The sequence below is a fragment of the Branchiostoma floridae genome, unplaced genomic scaffold (assembly GCF_000003815.2).
Source record: "Branchiostoma floridae strain S238N-H82 unplaced genomic scaffold, Bfl_VNyyK Sc7u5tJ_168, whole genome shotgun sequence".
NCBI classification, from domain to species: domain Eukaryota; kingdom Metazoa; phylum Chordata; class Leptocardii; order Amphioxiformes; family Branchiostomatidae; genus Branchiostoma; species Branchiostoma floridae.
Genome location: NW_023365788.1, coordinates 116,212 through 136,444, shown reverse-complemented (window position 1 = coordinate 136,444; position 20,233 = coordinate 116,212). Strand labels below are relative to the sequence as shown.

At 39.8% G+C, this 20,233-nt stretch overlaps 1 protein-coding gene across 1 annotated transcript in view; it reads left to right on the top strand.

The window, feature by feature from the left end:
* The first annotated feature begins 54 nt into the window (after positions 1-54).
* LOC118408526 (tyrosine-protein kinase receptor Tie-1-like) overlaps positions 55-20,233 on the top strand; it is a 26,948-nt gene continuing 6,769 nt past the window's right edge. The window contains exons 1-13 of the mRNA XM_035809346.1: positions 55-70; positions 594-667; positions 3,010-3,075; positions 4,048-4,189; positions 5,189-5,293; positions 5,764-5,840; positions 12,928-13,058; positions 14,773-14,880; positions 15,522-15,624; positions 17,179-17,308; positions 18,034-18,182; positions 19,111-19,259; positions 19,825-19,890. Coding sequence (XP_035665239.1) covers positions 3,018-3,075; positions 4,048-4,189; positions 5,189-5,293; positions 5,764-5,840; positions 12,928-13,058; positions 14,773-14,880; positions 15,522-15,624; positions 17,179-17,308; positions 18,034-18,182; positions 19,111-19,259; positions 19,825-19,890 — 1,218 coding nt within the window. The 5' untranslated portion in view covers positions 55-70; positions 594-667; positions 3,010-3,017. The remainder of the gene's footprint in view (positions 71-593; positions 668-3,009; positions 3,076-4,047; positions 4,190-5,188; positions 5,294-5,763; positions 5,841-12,927; positions 13,059-14,772; positions 14,881-15,521; positions 15,625-17,178; positions 17,309-18,033; positions 18,183-19,110; positions 19,260-19,824; positions 19,891-20,233) is intronic.

The following is a 20,233-nucleotide window of genomic DNA, read 5'->3' as shown; positions in this document are numbered from 1 at the left end:
TTCGGAACTAGATTTGTCTGGAGAAGAAGGCTCCACTGGCCAAATTAAGAATCACCGTGTTACATCTGAGGTACGAGAACTTATTACTTACATTTCGGTATACATTTAGAGTGGGTGGTTATCGTAACTGAGTCCATGGGTTCAAATTCTACCAAGCTGTCTATCCTAGGCCTGCGCTCTTGCAATTGAGAAATAGACTTAACATGGTTTTCCTCGGGTGTAAAGTGGGTACCTGACTTTTTTTGATGACGTATAACGCGATGGAAGGGGAGAATTGGGCACTGCCACTGCAATATGGTGTCTTGGACACAAAGGATAACAATCCACCCACTTCTCTTGCGGCCTCAATAAGGCTATAAGACTACATTGTCTGTGGAAAAACAGAAACAAAGAATCTATTTTTTTAGTAAAACATACTCTGTGTTCAATCATTTGTTGACGTACACTTTTGTCCACAGCCCCCACCCCCCACCCCCCATTGCAAAGAGTAACATTATAACATTATACCATAGTTCCGCATAACAGCTTTGCAGGGGAGACACAGTGGGGGATTTATAAAGACGATGTTAATACTACGGACGTTGTACCGATAGTTCGGGGCTAGATTCGTCTGGAGAAGATCGAAAGCTCTACCGGCTAAATCATAAATCACCGTGCTACATTTCAGGTACGAGCCAACTTATTCTTTACATTTCGGTATACGTTTAGAAGGGGTGGATGTATGGCGTAACTGCAGGGTGTTCCTTGGTTCAAATCCTGTCATGCTAACGTTTTTTGTTGTTGTTGTTGTTTTTGCATCTGGGACAAGCACTTAGTATCGGGTGTAAACGTTGGTACCTGACTTAACTGTTGGGGAGGGTTAAGTGATGGAATGATAGCATGTTTTGTTACTAGGGTAGGGGATCTGGCATGCGCACATATCAACTTTTGTTGTAATATAATATATAGAGTTACACATCGTTTAATTTTCATTTGTTGTCAGTATTAGTTATATATTCCTTCATTTTGTATTTCGCTTAGTTTAGTTATGTTTATGTCCTTGTATATATACCTGTATAGTGGTGGCGTGAATATAAGTTGCTAACTTGAGTGCGCCACCACTACGTCTGTCTTATCTGTCAAAGGGAATAAAAAATAATAGGATTGGGCACTGCAAAATGGTGCCGTATACACGAGGGCCTCAATAAGACTACATACCTTTATCTGCTTTTTAAAAAGTTTTTATACTTAAAGGTGGGTTGTCAGTGCAAACATGCAGACAGCCATAGCATGGTGGCAAGAACACTGCTAAACTTAAGACACTGTCCTTTTAATACAGCGAGGTGTAGCACCTCGAAGGTAGACTAGGAAATGTCACGCTGTGCATCTTATTCAATCTACTATACGCATACAATGCAACTGCATTTGGAATGTGCTGTTTTACTTTCGAAATTTGATGTTAGAAATCTTGTTTTTTTTTAAAAACCAAAATTACGATATTGAGATATTATTACGATATTGAGATATTGAAAAATATCTCAATATCGTAATTTTTCCAAATATGTATTTGTATTTTCCCATGGAGAACGCCCAAATGTCTGTTGTAGTCAGTGACAAGGATAATGTCTCTGCCCTGCGGCCCCCGTCCCACGTGCACCGATAATGACAAGTCAGAAGATAAAGGGTTGCCCCAATATGCGCAATCTTTTAAGATATCATATATCTTGTACAGAATGAAGATACTTTAAAAAACTAGAGTTCGGCGACCTCATACCTCCATGAAAATTTAGAGCTTTCGTAAATTCCATGCAATTGACTAACACATTAACATAATTTATGCATGGTGTTGTTAATCATTGAATAACGTACACATCTCACAATTATAAAATTCCCATTATTAATCATAAATTGGTTTTGCAATTTTTGCATAAATTATGCAAGTAAGTTCCTCATTACCATATTTGGTATCTGCTTATATTCCACCTATCATAATTAACATGTGTTACATGTATTGAGGTCCAGTTATTGAAAACATTGGAACTATACAATTTCCTCATTAATTATGCAAATAAAGTCCTCATTTCCATAACATGTATATCATTATGAACATCATTGCCTAAGCTACCTGCATGCCTAAAATGCAGGCAATCCGTTGTTCCTTTCTGCAGTTATCCTCTTTGGAGTGTCTTGACAAAAACACCCCTGCAGTTCCAAAGTTAAATGTTAGAGGGCTGAAACTTGCCCCACTTGTTCATGGTGCTATAAGCTATCTATCACCTAAATGTCAAGACCATAGCATGTCTGGAACAAGAGATACATTGAAAAAACTGCTATGATAGAATATTCTCATTAATTATGCAAATGTACTCCTATTTTGCATAATTAGTATCTTTTCTTGTAAAACATTGTCTAAGGTACCTACATACCAAAAATGATGAAAATCCGTTGTTCCCTTCTTGAGTTATCCTCTTCAGAAGTTTTTGACAAAAATGCCCCTGCTATCCCAAAACTAGACGCTAGGAGGTCCAAACTTATGTCATTTCTTCCTGAGCACAAGAGCTATCTAATACTCAAAAATCGTGACTATAGCATGTTCAGAACACCGAGATAGCAAAACCGGAAGTTGCGCTGCAGTACCAAGGGGAGCCGCTAGGGGGCCCAAAATCTAATCATTTCCAGCTTTCATCACACACTACCAACACACCAAGTATGAAACCAATCCACCCAGCCGTTCATGAGTTATGCTGACCACAAATATGCGGACACACAGACAGACACACACACAGACACACACACAGACACACCAAAAACTATACCTCCATTTTTTCATGGAGGTAACAAAAGAAGACAATATTAAAACACCAGAATGATGACTTACAATCAACGTCCCATCCAGACGGATTTTCAATGAGACTCAAGCCATAGTTAGAGAGAGACAAGTTCAACTGTAATTCTTTCATTGTTTGTTGTACTTTGCCATCCTTTTGTTTTGTACACAGAAATTCAACAGCACTGTCCTGTTTATTCTAGACACGTACATGGCTCGCAGCGAGGCGTTGAGAAGTGTAGCTGTTGTGACAGTACTCTCCTTCGTTGGTAAGTAAAAAAAAGAAAATGCATGCTTAGCTTCCCTTTTAAGATTGTTCTAAATCCAGTGCAGTTTCCATCAGAAAAAAGGAAATGTTATCAGTGCACTTTTTTTCAACATGATATTCTAATAATACACATTGTTTATTTTTTTCATTTCAATTTGCAACAGACATGAAGTGAATATGTTGGAAAAAGATTCTAAAACGTTTTTATCTCTCAGGTGTCAGATCGACAATTTTATGTCTCTTGTCAAGCAAAACAAAACTGCAGTGGGAAGGTTTTGCTACGGTCGGTCGGACAACCGGAAACACAACATCTTCTCAGGTTTCACCAAAGCTCCTTGGTTTCATGAGGAAGGCGACGTGTGTAGTTTCCTCCTCCATATACATTTCAAACAAAATCTATTGTTTACTTCGTGTTTTGACTTGCATGTAGCTCAGTATTGACTCAGTTAGAGACCTTGATGCTGCTAAACAATTTATTCCTGAGTAGGGTTCAACTATAAAGTACAGAGACGTGTGCTAATGTTACTTTAGGCCAGTGAAAGAAGATCGTATTACTTCAGGCGTCAGTTCTTCAGAGAGTACTTCCTATTCAATATTCATGTTGGGCTATACTAAGTCACATAGGGTGTAGGGGTGCTAACAACTGTCTTACTATTTTAACACTTCGTATCTAGAAAAAGAAATTGGCAATCACCTGTAGCTCATAATATTAATGTGATAGGTGGTCAAATAAAGTTTCAAGTTTTAACATTACAAGCAGGTGTTTGAAAGCAAGCGTTGCCTTGAATTTGTATGGTTGTTGTGAATTTGTATCTAGCAAAATTGTTTTGTCGAGAAAACGCAGTGTCACTAACAATAGGTAGAGGAAGCTACCTGACGGTTTCCAAAGTCATATCCAGTTGCTTTTTTTAACTATCATTGCTCACATCTTATCACCTGTATGTCTGCCCTTCATTGATGACCACGTACGAAGTAAGTTCCGTGGGGAAATGGACCGGTGACCCGACATTTTCGAAAGACAGCATTCGGCTCACCTGGGACCTAACAGGTGTGGACGACTCCTTCGTGAAATATGTGGTGCAAATGCATCAAGTCAACAGCACGATCAGAAATTGGTAAGTCAATATATCTTATATATTAACCATACCACAAGTACATGTACAATCATTCAAATCCAGTATAAAATACCAGAGGCTAACAATTAAGGGTTAATGACCCGCCCCGAGGTGAATATTATTGTCATAACATCCGGTCCTTTGCTATAACCACCGAACAATACCACCGAGTGGAATAAACTATTTGTCGAGCAAAAACAATTCACTGCAATAAAGAGATTGTTCAGAAGTAACCACCGATTGGAATAAAGTCTTTGCCGAGCAAAAACAATTCACTGCAATAAAGAGATTGATCAGAAGTAATATATTTCTATTGTTATTTGTTCTAGATTCCTTTCTTAAGTATGTAGTATGTGTATGTCCTAGTTGTCTTTTATGTAAGTCCCATAAGGTATTACTATATACCAAGACAGATATGTTCAATATGATCTTATGATGTCCCGTTTAATAACTATGTAACTGACAGTTTCATTTAAATACAACTCTTTCCAAAAAGGGAACACACTTTCTAAGCAGCATACACTATTACTGACATAATGTTAAGGAGTATTAGCAAGCATAACGTTAATTGAATTTTCAAAAACAAGAGTAGTTCTAAAGAATTGTTTGATATTAGCAATACGTGTAGTTCAACTGTCTGTACTGTATGTACAGGTTGTCATTTATTGTAGCATTTGTTACAGTAGAAGTCATCTTCTTTCTATGGATCTTTATCATAAAAGGTTCTGTAGCGGGGAAATGTATTTTCAAAGGCCATACGAGCATTCAGAAAGGCAATTTCTAGATATCCCCAATTCCAAGTTTGCTTAATGGTTTGTGGTAAAGAAATTATTGCACCTGGCTGTAATTTATTTGGGGGGGGGGGGCTCGATGGGTCATCAGAATATTACTGCTGTACAATTATACGGGAGGGGGGGTAGAAAAAATTGCAGAACCAGTACAATCGCCTGTATTGAGCTCCCTGTGATCAAACGTTTTTTTGCTTGCCCACAACTATAGTAGTGACGTATACTTACCATGGGAACCAAAGGAACAGGGAATCCCAAGATATGAGCTGACAGAAGCTACCTTCACAGGCTTGCATCCGGGCACAATCTACTGTCGGTAATTATAATTCTCACACCTACAATAGAGATTTAACATTTTCTAACTAACACTTAAATGAATAAGGACTTACCCTAATTTCGGCTGACACTAGAATGGATCTGTCTACTGCTACGTGACGTCAGAGGTACGTGATTGGTCGGTCGTAAATGCTAGGTAATCTGTCTCGCCCCCCGTCTCTGCTGAATGTCGGACGGTGGGCTACCATATGACCGTGGGGACGACCAGGGGGACGACCCAAGCTGTCTACTAGTTATTTTGCACTTAGCACCCGTTGCAGTGGTCACTTGCGTCCGAAGTCATATATATATATAGTATGAGTATAATCTTCCATAACCAAAACAGATGAACGTTCACAGTCTTACATCATCTTCTTTCATTCCATAAGTCAATGATAAACATTTCAGAACTTCGTAGTAAGTTTACCATGTAGATAATTATTAAAGTACCAAATGCGTCTATTTTTGCAGTAACTGCACAATTGTGACAACGAATGGTAGCAGAAGCTGTGGAGAATTGCAGGCAATAATTACAGCTGGTATCAACTGTAAGCGCCCATATTTCTTTCAACACATAAAAGTCTCATTGGGATACAGATTAAAAATATGATTTTGAGAATTAACTGTGTGTAAAACGGCTCCTATTACTGTGGATCACTAGCGTTCATTTAAATGAATTCGTTCCTTTGAATGAACTGATTGCTGTCAATATATTGATGTTGATATGTCTGTCACATTTTACTACCAACAATGTTCTACATTCGTTTATATTTGCAAATCATGAATCAATAAGAAATATTTTCAATAAATTGTTCGAATGGTTAAAATCATTGGAACAGATATAATGCCACAAAATTCTAGTCAACTGAAGTAAAGGGTACAAAGTCACTATCCTAATCAAGGGCAAAGCGTTGGGGCCTGTAAGGAATTCGAGCCAGAAACTTTTAAATTGTAATTCAACAACCAAAATCTGCAAGACCACATCGTTACCTCAACCCTATCCAGAGTGGCTAAAAGTGTCTGCGCCAACTTTGACGTCGTATAGCTTCCAAACGGCTAGAACAACCTAACTTGGTGACTTTTCCTAGAATATTGTTGTCAACGTTTTTTTTTTAAGTAGAGAAAGTTAATAATTTTTCGAATGAGCGAATGAGACACCCCCCCCCCCCCCCCCGTGTACACTAAAACACACCCAGTAACTTTCTAGCGAGGACAGGTCAACGACAATACTACGGTGTGAATAGCCCGAATGAGTGGCGGGCTATTCTCACCCTGTCTATCATGTAAATGTCATAAACACACACCAAGCAGGCACTATGCGGGAGTTCACACAAACAATTGATCTCTATAACCTCCTTCTTCTATTTATATAACGGTTAAAAAGTTTACGTGATGACCAAAAGGTGTAGAGACTAAAGAAATCTTACGACTTCAGAAGTTTTTGAAATGATAGACCCGCAACAATTTTTTGTCTCGTATTATCACGCTCTCCGTCACTTTAGTTGTATTAGCACACCTACATCCATCGTAATGTATCTTGGCGTAGTGGATTAACGATTAGACTTTTTAACAATAATCAGAAGAAGTTTATTTGCAAGTTCGTGCCCGAGGGCTAATTGCAAGTACATGTACATGGTATACACATAGTGACAATGGACAGCCATAAATAATATTCTAATCTAATACTAGTGTTGGCTATTTCTAAACAGGTTGGGTTTGACTTCTTTTTTGGAAGCAGAGGGAGACGAAAAGCCCCACATTTTCTAGAATTTGTGGGTTCTGCGATTTCAAGAGAAATTTAAAGGTAGCTTTCTGTTCGTCTGTCAATGTGGGGAAGTTGGGATAATACTTTGTGACTTCTCTAAACAGAGTGATTCTTTCGGTTCCGTTGAATGAACATTTGGAAATGAAGTGTGTCTCGTCTCCCACTGCTTTAGATGTACAATATTTACAAATTCTTTCACACACTGGTAATCTCTTATATCTCCCTCTTTCCACTTCAAGAGGATGAGCGCTAATTCTGACTTTGCTTATTGCGGAGCGCAGCTCGAAATCAACTAGTACTAAGTACTTCTCTCTAGCGTATACAGATTTACAAGTTTTGTAGAATCTAAGCTTACCGGTATCTATACTTATATTATGTAGTTACGTCTGGATATACATATTGGTAATTCTGTTCCTTATCATATTACATACATATACAGGGTCACAGAGTGAGTTGTCAGAGTACCAGAGATAAGAATATCCACTATAATCAAGTATATCTTTAACACGTTGTAAAAGTGATCTTCTCCGGCCGTTTACAACGGAGTTATGCTGTTCCAAGAGTGCATTTACTTGTAATGGATGCGTAGTAAAATCCATTTGTGTTAAACACAACCAATATTTTACAAGTCGAACGGAAATATCTATGTCTAGTGGAAATCTGCCTAATTCGGACCTACATGCTAAATTACTACTATTTCTAGAGACTCCAAGAATGTTCTTGCAGAATTGGTTGTGTGTCATTTCTATCGGAGATGTATCATTTAATTTCTCGGTACCCCAAATTTCACAGCCATATAACAGAATGGGTTTAACAGAGGAATCGAATATTCTTAGAAGGCTATCGGGTGAGACTGATGAACGAGTTAGACATTTGAAGTTGTGCATGGCTTTGCGCGCTTTGTTTGACAATTGTTTTTTGGCTAATGAAAAGGTACCTGATGATGTTATGGTAATACCTAGGTAGCAATATGAAGATACGATGTCTACTCTCTCTTGTCCGAATAAAAAGTTTTGTTTTGAAAATAATCGGCCAGATTTGTTGAATATGATAATTTTTGTTTTCTTTAGATTCACTTCGAGCTTCCATTTAGTGCAGAATATGTTTAGTTTATCTAGAGCGCTTTGCAGTCCTTTTTCAGTCTCAGAGAATAAAACAACATCGTCTGCGTATAGTAAACATGCCACTAATAAATTATTGAGTGCGGGTGGAGAACATTCGGTATTATCTAACTCGTGAACGAGGTCGTTTATAAAAAGATTAAAAAGGGTGGGGCTTAGGTTGCACCCCTGTCTGACACCCATTGACGACCACGAAACGATTCCAGCTGAAAACCTACACTCGCACTTCAAAAAGCTTTACGGAATAGACCCAAACCCCACCTCGAAACCACGCAGCAGCTTTGAAACACACATAGAAAATGAATTATATAAGCTAGAGAAAAATCTTGAAAATAATCACCTGGACTTCCCAATAAGCAAAACTGAAGTTAAACAGGCACTCTCTAATCTTAAAAACGGCAAAGCTTCGGGAAGTGATCTCATTCGAAATGAAATGTCGAAGTGCTCATCAAACATTATATTAGAACCACTAGTCAAACTTTTTAACCTGTTCCTGTCTGCAGGGTACTTTCCCCACGAATGGTGCACCAGCCACATTGTAGCATTACACAAAGGTGGTACAAAAGACGACCCTAATAATTACAGGGGAATCTCAGTGACGAGTTGTCTAGCAAAACTATTCACTTCTATTTTAAACACACGCCTTAACTTATGGTCTCGGGTTCGAATCCAAGTTGGTGTACTTTCTTTTTTTTCGATAATATTTCACTATTCATCACTTATACTATCGTTCATATTGAAATTTTGCTTTCATAAGGGTTCTTGTGTTCATTTCATAATAACCTTCTTGATACTATCTATTTGCGCTATTACAGTGTGTATTTATTGAAATATATTGGAGTGATATATGGTAGTTTATTGGTGAAACATTACAGATCTGGCGGTGTGGTTTACAAACATGTATTCGCAACTCGTCTATGAAAAGGAAACAAATGAAAGAGAGACCTTGCAGACAATCCTAGTTAAATGGGCACAATATACAGTCTTCATACATACCTTGTAGCGGTATTTCGAAAATTGAACGTAAAAGGATCATGGTACGCAGTTCTAACTCAGTACAAGTAAGAATGTGGCTTTATTGCATTAGGAAATATAACGTTCGACTCCAAATAAGTAGCAAACTCACTGGGGGAAAGGGTATCGGATGTAGCCATATCCGAGCAGGGATATTTGCGTATTTGTAACAAATGCTAGCGAATGCAAACGGATTCGAGTTGGATCTCTAAAATATCCGAAATTTGGATTTTTGGGATCCGGAATAAAAAGACTCAAACATATCCCAAAATGGGATTTTCCACGGATGCGAAGTCGTTTTTTTAGGGATTTCTTTGAATACCTGGAATGATCGGATCGCAAAGAATCCCCAAACGGTATTTCCCTCGGATGCGAAGTCGTTTTTCAAAGGATTTCTTCGAATACCTGGAATGAACGGGTCCCAAAACGGCCTTTGCCGCGGATGCGAAGTCGTTTTTATAGGATTTTCCTCGTATATTTGGCATGGTCGGATCCTAAGAAATCCCAATGCGGCATTTGCCGCGGATGCGAAGTCGTTTTTTAGGGATTCCTTCGTATGATCAGATCATAAAGAATATCAAAACGGGATTTTCTGCAGATACAAAGTCACTTTAATGAATTTTCCGCACATTTGACAAATTACAATATCATGTGTGCCCAATTACTTTCTTATAAAAGGCTAACACGATTTGAAATAGAAAAGAATGCACAGAATAATCTTATTCTAAACCAGTCCTGAGAAGAACTAAACGACGTAATGTCATCGAGGCCGAATCCTGTCTGCCACATGATATGTATACAGATACAATATTGCAACAAGAATGGGTTATACCAGGTATGTACAGAGAGTCCCTGTTATCTAATTATGTGAAGGGAAAGTTGAATCCTTTAACCGCCAATATCACATGACTTCTTATACTTCCAAATAGAATATAGGATCAAACGTGAATACAATTTGACTTTTATGTAAAGCTGACATGGGAGTCTGTGGCTAATCTTGCTTCTACGAATATCTGTTTCTATTACAAATCTTCGCGATGTCCAACTCTAAGGAATTTCCACATCCGGCTACAGGATACAGATAGTGAATCCAACTTGTAAAGTACAACTAACATGACTTCTAGTATCAGTATGTACAGCTTCGAATTCTCGCAACAGCACAAAGTCTCCTTTCTACTAGTGACAGTGCTTCGCTTCTTTTCAGGCTAGTTACGCCCTGATCCCTCCCAGCTCAATTCCTTCTGTGCCCTTCCTGTAGTCCAGTGTTCTCCCAGCTGTTGACACGGCCAGAGAATGTCGACCCGCCTTCTGAAAAAGAGAAAGAACAATTCCATCAAATTTTGAGATAGCTAAAGCATCCATGTTTGATGGATGCGTCCGTCAAAGTAATTAGGATGTATATGAAAAGAAATGGTGATTGGCTTGTTATACAACAGGAACAAATGCATCTGATTGTGGTATCGCCATTATCACCGTTACATTCCGCATTATCATACCAAAAAAGTCTCCCGGGAGGGCGCGGCAGAAACAGTCTAGCGTTGCATAATTAGTGACAAGGTGTGATCTGCTTCCCCGGCCGGACTTTGCATTGTGTACGAGACGTCGCATATAAACAAAAACGTAAACACCGTTGGAACAGAATGTTCCTATGCGAATAAATACCAGGCTTCAGACAAACATATGTGTATACAAGTACTGTTTTGATGATGATTCAAATTTTTCCCAAATAAGTCAACAGTTACTCAGCAAGTATCATGCTTGTGACTTGTGTTTTGTAAGGCTTCGTTATGTCGTTTTCTGATAAGTTTCTGTTCAGCCCAAGCATACCAAAAGCGCTACTCACTACTAGCCAACAAGGAATGTAGTCACAAAGACGAATTCAAAGCGGGTATTGTTTGGAAACGATCATTGTATAAAACATACCTCGCCGTGAGATCCGCAGGACAGTGATATAAAATAGCTCCAGGACGCCGAACTACAAAACAGGGCTGGCTGTTTCAGTCCCTCGCCGTCCCGTCCGTCGACTGCCACTTGAGTTTGGTCACCGCCTCAACATCACCCTACTACAGAAGTTGACACACGTGTGTACAAATCCATATCCCGAGTTCAACGTTTCAAAACTCAAAGTTTGAGGTACAAAAAGATTGCGGTCCTCACGGACAACGCTGACTATCTCCGCTTTATTTTTAAACTGACTGATGTGCAGTCTGATTGGTCAGAGAGACAACGATTGGATTACCCACAATACACCGCCCCAATGTACGGATGCAAAAAAATACAGAGTCGCATATTTAAGATATCCCAAGATTACCAACAATGCACTGCTCCAATGGAATCCCCTCCACTGGAGCAATCCACTGGAGCAGTGCATTGTTGGTAATCTTGCCACGAATGCAGAAAAAAACCATTTCGCATCCTTACGAATCCGAGTATCCTGGTATCTAGCGTAACGTGGATTGTCTCACTTGTATTGACGTTACAAACTGTGGTGTACATGTCCGAGGTACAAAAAGGGGGAAAGATATGACCAATCTAAAAAATAAAATATATGCTCAAAAACAAGAGTGCTAGCCACGCATGCATAAAAAGTAAGTATTCTTACGGAAGCTGTGTTAGCATCCGCCACGAAGTAAGTAAGCAAACGAATTCCGTGTTTGCATCCACCGCGAGTTTCGGATACCAACGAATGCGTTACGGATATGTATGGGATCCGTAATTTTTGGTAATCTTTGGTATCCGTCAGCATCCGTCAGGATGTTGCAAATTCGTATCCTTGGTATTCGTCTGCATCTGAAGACTTTTCGCTGATAAACAAGAATCCTGACCACGTATTCTTTCGTTTGCGTTAAAACTAAGTATCCATACGAATACAATGTTTGAATCAGTTAGTGGCTTACAGATACTAACGAATCCGTTATTATAAGTAAGTATCCATACGAATGTAGTGTTAGCATCCGTCACGAAGTACTGAGTATACGGGTTCTGTGTTTGTATCCACCGATGAGAGTTACGGATGCCTACGAATGCGTTGCGGATGCAAGTGGGATCCGTCATTTTTTGGGATCCGTGATGGTTTTTGGGATCCGTCAGCATTTGTCAGCATACGTCAGCATCCGTCAGGTGTTGCAAATTGGAATCCGTCAGCATCCGTCTACATATTCGGTCTTTTCGTCTAGTGACTATTAAAAGAAAGCTCGACGAAAATCGTAATCAACAGACAATAGGTGTGAACTATTTATCCCTGTCCCTATTTGACCTGATCAGTGATTGGTCCCGAAAGTTTGACCCTTGACCCCACAGTACCAAGAGATGCCAAACTGTCAGTCCAACTGTGGCCCTCCGGCTACGTCTGGAGCCTGAAACGACCCACCCGCCCAGCCCTCGATAAGATTTCTGTTTTGCGCGGATGGTGACGCCCGCCTAGGGCGGTCGTCTCAGCGCATAGGTGACTTTAGGCTCCAGACGATTTCCGCATCACTTCATAACGGAGGGGCCAAGGACTGATTCAGGACAAATAGGATACTGTCGTGCCACTAGAACAGTACGTGGCTACTTTGCATGTGAAGGAATCGTAGTCTCGCTAGAAATCTACTGGTTGTGTATTAGTAACGAGCCAGCCCCGGACGCACCCGCACGGCCAGAGAATGCCGTGGAAAGCCAGAAATTGGGTGACGAACGGATTTGCCAACTTTTGTTAAGTCGTATTACATTAGATTCTCATTTCGTCTTGCACAGCGACCGACCAAGGTGATAGGTTCTTCAACTCTACATCAGTCACCAACAGCACAATCACAGTCTCCTGGTCGAGCTTTACAGAGCAGGAGCGAAGAAGTTCTTTTGCCGTCAGATATTTCTCATACTACATGGTAAGACCACAGCAAGTACATTTTATTGATGACATCAGTGCGCTCATTAATTCTTGCCTGATGTAAAATAATCAAACACAAGAATTTGTTTCCTCTTCGGCGTGGTCAGATAGACCAAAATAAGCAACCATATTATGTTGTAGCAAATTAATAATTATACTTGTAGAAGTGACACTAGGGAGGCAGCCATGACTATTACTGCAGAAGTGAAACTTTTTGGATAGTTTATGGTGTGTATTTTGAAACAAACTAGCCATCTTGTTTTTTACCCGTTTTCTATTTTTGCGCTTTCTTTTTAATTTTGCACTCTGCATATTAGGATGTCAATTGTCAAACATAAAATGTACTTGCTGTGGTCTAATCGTGAATGAACGGATACATAATACAATCTATACAAGGCTTGTGTTTACACTTTTATACACTTATAAACTTAAAGAAAAAGGAAAAGGGTGTTTGTAGTAATATATACTGAGATTTTGAGAACATTTTGACGGTGTCCTCCATTTGTTATGAAGCACTTTATTATTACACATTCATAATTGTCATATATCAAGAGATAAAGGAAGATAAATACATACAGAAGTTTCTCCGGTAAGGAAAAAAAGTTTGTCTTTCTTTTTTGCGTTGCCCATTTCCTTTTCCTTCCTTTTTTGTCAGTAGCCAACCATAGCTTTGACTTTGACTTTAGATTAGATATTAGATATTAGTTGTTCATGGTTATACGAGCAATATTCATATGTTTGCCAGCCCTATAGGTTCTGCGATATATTTTGAAAAAAAAAATTTAATCTCTAAAGCAATACAGTTGAAGTCACTTAATTGCACTACGGATAATCGCACACTTCTATTAATTGCACGCAATCCCAAAATCCCGTGGTGGTTCAGTCCAGCTTAATAACTTCACTTTGTTGCACCATTCGGATAATTGCACAAAATGCATTAGCAAATGGGGTGTGCAATTAAGCGGCTTCTACTGTATTTTAGTGCAAGAGTAATAGGGCCTTCACACGAAAATCGAATTAGTAGGAATCAAGCCTAACCAGCCGGAATGAAGTATTTGCAAACTTCGTGTCACATTCGAGGCCATTCGGGTGGGAATTCCAAATGGGCCTTAAATCCCCTTCACACGAGAAGGAATGAGCCGGAATGCCGTCAGAATGAAAATTCTTGTCTATTCCTGTGAATTCGTAGTGCATTCTAGACATTCTTACGGCATTCGAAATATTCTTTCGGCCACATTCTGGCAGGATTCGAGGTGGTTTTGGTTTCGGTTCTCTATCGAATGAGATAAGAATGTTTCGAATAATGTTAGAATACCGTAGAATGCGGTCAGACTGCAGTCAGAATAGTTAGAATACACTTAGAATCCAATACGAATGCCATTCGATATTTCTCCACTTCGAATGCACCTCGACAGTTTTTAACATGTCAAAAACATTCGAGCCAGCCAAAAGAACGGGGACGAATATCTCGAGTGCAGTAAGAATGTTTAGAATACAGTACGAATTGCGAGGAATTGCCACGAATAGAAACAAAAATTCATTCGGACGGCATTCCGGCTCATTCGTGCTCTCGTGTGAAGGGGGCTTAAGCCTTAACCACCCGAATGGGGTCCGTTTGGACCTTAGGCGTAAATTTCGAGGTACCATTTTCTCGAAACTGATGCCTCAGCTTTCTAATGTGTATGGACAAACAAAAATGATTTCTTTTTTAGCTCGACATTTCACCACGAGAGACTGACTCCAACACTCCGCAGGTTTTCTACAACGAGTCGGACTCTGAGGCAACATTTGTCAGACTTACACCCGGAAAGGAATATCAAGTTAGTAACACAATTTCACCTTTATCCTAGGCAACCTACATCTTTTGTTTTGAAAACAGGGCTGTCGAATCGAAGGACTGTAGTTTCAAATTGCAATACTTACGCAGTCCTTCAATCAGAAGGATGACTACAGTCATCGGGATTGCAATAACTTTTAAATATAGCTTGTAGAAGATTACGGGAGATTTGCGTTTATAACGATTTTTTTAATTAGGCCTAAAATGAGATTGCTCAATACTAAACTGGAATACAGAAGACGAGCCTTTTCATCCACTGGGGCGGCAATGTGGAACTCACTGCCACAACATCAAAGCAGCCAGAACTCTGGCGATTTAAAAAAAATTTATGCACTTAAGATTGATATGCAAATTCAATCCTGATTTTAAATTTGACTTTTTTGTTACATTTTCTGTGTTATCTCACGTTAAGGTTTAACTTTTGATTCACTTTTTCGGCAGTATGATTTTATGTTATCTAAGTTAAATTGGGGTTGTAAAATCTTTATGTTTGGTTTCAACGAACTTGAGGCTTTGAAAAACGTCATCAGGCGATATGCTTTCACTCTGGTTAGATAAAGAATAAATAAACAAACAAACAAACAAAAAATTAGGTATAACGAACGTGTCATAATCTTTTCGCAGATTCAATTGGCAACAGTCGGCATAAACTATCGCCGTGTGGAGAAAGGATTTGTTTTAAAGGATGGCATTATGCAATATATGACTACTGCCATCATCGCAACGGGTGAGTACAGAACATCCAACATTTCATATCAACATGTAACATGTAAACATTTTATATTAAGAAATATATGGGCAGGTGGGAGGAATTGAAATGGGGGGGTCGTATTCAACAGAGGGGGTAACGTCTTGGGGGGGGGGGGGGACTACAGGGGAAGACCTGATATCCATGTGGTTAACGCTGGTTAATTTTGTTTATTTGTTTATTAAAATTCACCACACAAGTGGAAGGGGCGGGGGGAAAGGTGGTGACACCTTTACTTGCCCTCGCCCCGACATGAAAATACAATAAATACAGCAGATTAAGATTAATACTAAACGACATAAACAATCAATCAGACTACCGAGCCCTTAAATCCTGGCAGGAGGCGCACTTACATGCAGTAGACCAGGTACAGAGGTTATCGGATACAAAGTGGCTTCTGAATATATCAACAGTAGTTTTCACAAGTAGCTGTTTGAAAGACAATAGGTCGGACTAGTGCAACGACACTGCTCCTATGTTGCGAACGGTAACATCAAGCTTGTTCCATTCGGTTACTAACCGTGGTACGTATGACATGGCAAATGTATATGTTTTACAGCGACATGGCATCAGCATGAACGACCGACTACTCCTTGCTGGTCTTGCAGAAAATGATACATAGTTAGACACCTCTATCGGGGCAATTTACCTAGTACATAATCTGATGTGTTTTTTTTTTTCAAAATGGTATTTTTCTTGATATTAAGATGACGCACGGTGGTTTTAAACTTGAATTTATTGAAAAATATTGCCACTTTAAAACAATGTCTATCGAATTGATATCCTTTGCACAGAGATTGGTTATCCCTGCTGATAATAGTAAACTTGCGTTAGTGCTTAATATCGTTGCTTTGATCATGATTGATAACATCCTCTGGGAACCCTACAACTGATGCGCGCGAAAGAATAAGAAATAGTTTGGCCAAAATGATAGTTGCTTTTATTATGATGGTCTAGATGGTCAGAGAGCTATATGAATGACGAAAAACATATAGTATTGAAGACTGATAAATGGATCTTCATTTTTGTTCTTTTTTTCTATTTTGCTTTTTGTACAGACTGGGACAATGTGGCACTGCACTCAAGTTTTGTAACTTATATTAACAGTGCCACATACACGGTACAGACAGAAGGTACCCATTTTTACACCTGGGTGAAGTGAGGAAGGTCGTGTAAAGTGCCTTTCCCAAGGGCACAACGTCGGGGCGGGGCACGCGTACGGTGGGGATCGAACTCAGGACTTCTAGGTTCCGAGCCGAACGCTCTACCAGTTACGCCACGCCCGACGCCATCTTCATTTTTGTTCTTTCACATCTTCTACTTTGACCTTGAAATTAACGTTGGCATTCTGTGACAATCTTACATATTCTTAAAAAATAATCTAATACATACATTTGCCCATTTTGCAGCTACTTTGTACGATTTAGAATATAATTTGTATAGATGGCCGAAAATGATGCTCGCTTAGATGCATATGCCATCAATATAATCAAATCAACATGACCTAAGTGGTGTGCCCCTTGCGTTTTTTAGATCCTTCTCCGGTGGAAAGAGTGTCCATACTCATCACGGGTTCGACATACGTGACTTTGAACCTGAAACCCCCGACGGAAGGGTTCGTAGACATGTTTCAACTACGGACAACATCATCACACCACACAAGGTACACGTGATTAATCAATCTAAGCATTTCCTATGTCATCCGGAACTGAATCCTACATCGTAGAAACTCCTCTAGGTTCACCTCTGTTTAATCACCCTGCTCTTTGCACTAATGAATAGTCTCTCTCATACATATAGATGACATTTGGCACAAGCCATGCCAATCAGCTCACAGCGCCTCGATTTCCAATATGGCCGGCCTGCACAATTATAGCTAGGATACCAGTTAATTTACCATTCTCCTATGCAGAGATGAGTCCGCGTCGGAAAAAAATTCTCTAGATTCACCTCTGCTCAACTACACTTTGCACTGTTGACCAGTCTCGCTTAGTAGTAATCATGAGCTTGCCTCTTTTGAGTACAAGACATTTAGACAATCAGCTCGCAGCAATTAGATTTGAAATGTCCAATCTGGCGGTCATTCGGGCGTACGAATCTGTTTCATACGATAAGAAATAATGTCCTCTATTAAAATGTTTTTTTGGTAGTATTTGGAAATATTTCTTTACCAACAGGCTGTACGGATCTCAAATTTGGTACTTGATAAAGATGTTTGTAAAGGACTGTTAAATTACCTTGGTGGAACTTGGCATGCTTACCTCCAACCATTTTGGTCATGCTATTAGTTCATTCAACAAGGCAAGATTTCGCAATAAAATTACCACGAACCTTTATCATAGTTTTTTTTCTATGTTGAATATAAAGTTATATTTGATAATATTCCAGCCCTCTGATCGACGTGCCTTTCTCGGAGAAACAAAGAATTGTCACTGCAACTTTGTCCAACCTGCAGCCCAAAACCTGGTACAACCTGTCAGCCGTTACTGTTGCCAATGGAAGGAGGGGACAGGCGAGGTTTGTCACCTTCAGGACAGGTAAGAAAATAGTGATAAGGCCCTAAAAAGTAAATTTTATTTAAAAACGATAAGATGGGTAAAAAAAAATGATGGCTAAATTTTCCGTATATACACAATAAACATTGTAAAAAAAAGGAATTGAAGCGACGAAATATATCATCACAGCCAACAAGGCATTCATCCCTGTATTCAAGACTTGAACTAGCGTAGTAAAGGGGAGACTAGTGTAGTAGACTGGTATCACTTACAAACATGGCAACTACTCATGTCATCCATGTTGGTGCCACTTTTACAACTATCTAACTAGTTTTATTTCTATGAGTAGAGTCATCCATAAAATTTACTTGCTGAAAAACATGTACTTATTCAAGTTCTGGGAGCGCCCTGCTCTGCTTATGCCTGAGATATACGTATTACTATATATAAGAGATGAAGAGAGAGAGAGAGCTGTCATAAATTTGTATTCGCTTACACATAAAATGTAATGGCGCAATGTACATTACACAAATTTGCATTGCATGATTCTTTGATTCATTATAGAAAGTTACGACATTCTACAAACGTTCCCAACTAAAACAATAAAAACAGTATGAAAAATCATGATTCTGATTGGTCATGAAACTGTACATGTTGTCTTAATTTTGTTGTTCACAGTTTCTCTGTCCAGTGTACATGGATAGCATCATCGTTAGTTATAAGCACGTTCATGGTTCCGAGTGCGCATGTGCATCGACAGGAATTGTGGGTATGACGTCAAAGGTAACGTCTCCTGATGCACAAACGAAGCATTTCTGCACATTGTTATATGAATCGAGGCAATGGTCGAGACGACAAATGTTTATACGCTAAGGGACCTCACCTCTGACATATTACCCACAATACCTGTGGCTGCGCATGCGTACTATGAACCATGAACGTGCTTATTCTCCTATATTCTCTATGGCAGAGGCCGTCACTGTCGATCCAAGGCTTGTGGGCTCGGTCTCAGCTGCTCTCGTGGTCATTCTGATTGTGGCAGTCTTCTGCACTGTGCGGGTAGTCAAGCGGCTCAGATACAAGTTGGACCCGGCACAGTTATTCAAGGAAGTGCTTGAGGTACGAATTGTTCCCTCTATGAAAATTTGAGGTATTGCTTTGGGTGTGCTTGTGTGTGTGTCTGTCTGTGTCTCCACAAATTTGAGGTCAGCATTTAAAGGCAATAACTCAAGAACCTCTAAATCCATTGTGATTATAGAGGGACCGGTACAGAGAATTCAGTTACACAGGTCTGGTTCAGATTCAGGTCTAAGTCTGAGTGTTTCTATGGTTCGTTGTGTACGTCGTGATATTTTCATCAATAATGTACTTATCAAGTATGAAGTTGATTTCAATCTTTGTTTTAAGTTTATGTACGCAAGGCTCATTGAAAACCACCATAGTAGCGATATTTGCGCCTGCTGAATTGATTTCTTGATTTGCCAAAATCCGGTCTACCGATTTTTTTACAGGTCCGTTTTTGGGACCGGACCCAAAAAAAACCCTCCCAATTGTGATTTTAGTTAGTATGTGGACAAGATGCCAATGCATGCAGGGTTTCTTGTCCACAATAACATCGCTAAGGTATATAAAGATGCATCTTTAAAACTGGCATGAATACTTACTGTATTATCTTGTCCACAAGGACATCGTTGGGTCTGAGAAGATGGAGCCTTGGCTGAAGAACAGAAAGGACCTCTTTCTTGAGGAGATGTTGCGCCCCGAACCGTGCCTTGCCACAAACCGTGCCTAGGCACGGTTTGGGGCAGTCCCCGCGTGCCCCAAACCGTGCCTGGGGCAAAAGCACGGTTTGGGACACGCGGGGACTGCCCCGAACTGTGCCCAATCGCGCACAGTTCTGGGCACGCAGGGGACCTTGTCCCATACTGTGCTTTGGGGCGGAGCTTAGTGTTTTAAGGGGAGGAGTCTGTCCAACGTGCTTTTTTCCCTGCAGCCCCGCCATCTTTGTTTTTCGGGGTGCTGTGATGAGGAAGAATCAACGTAATTCACGCTCGTCTTGGAGCACTTACGGACTTAGAGTTGATGTGGCAAAG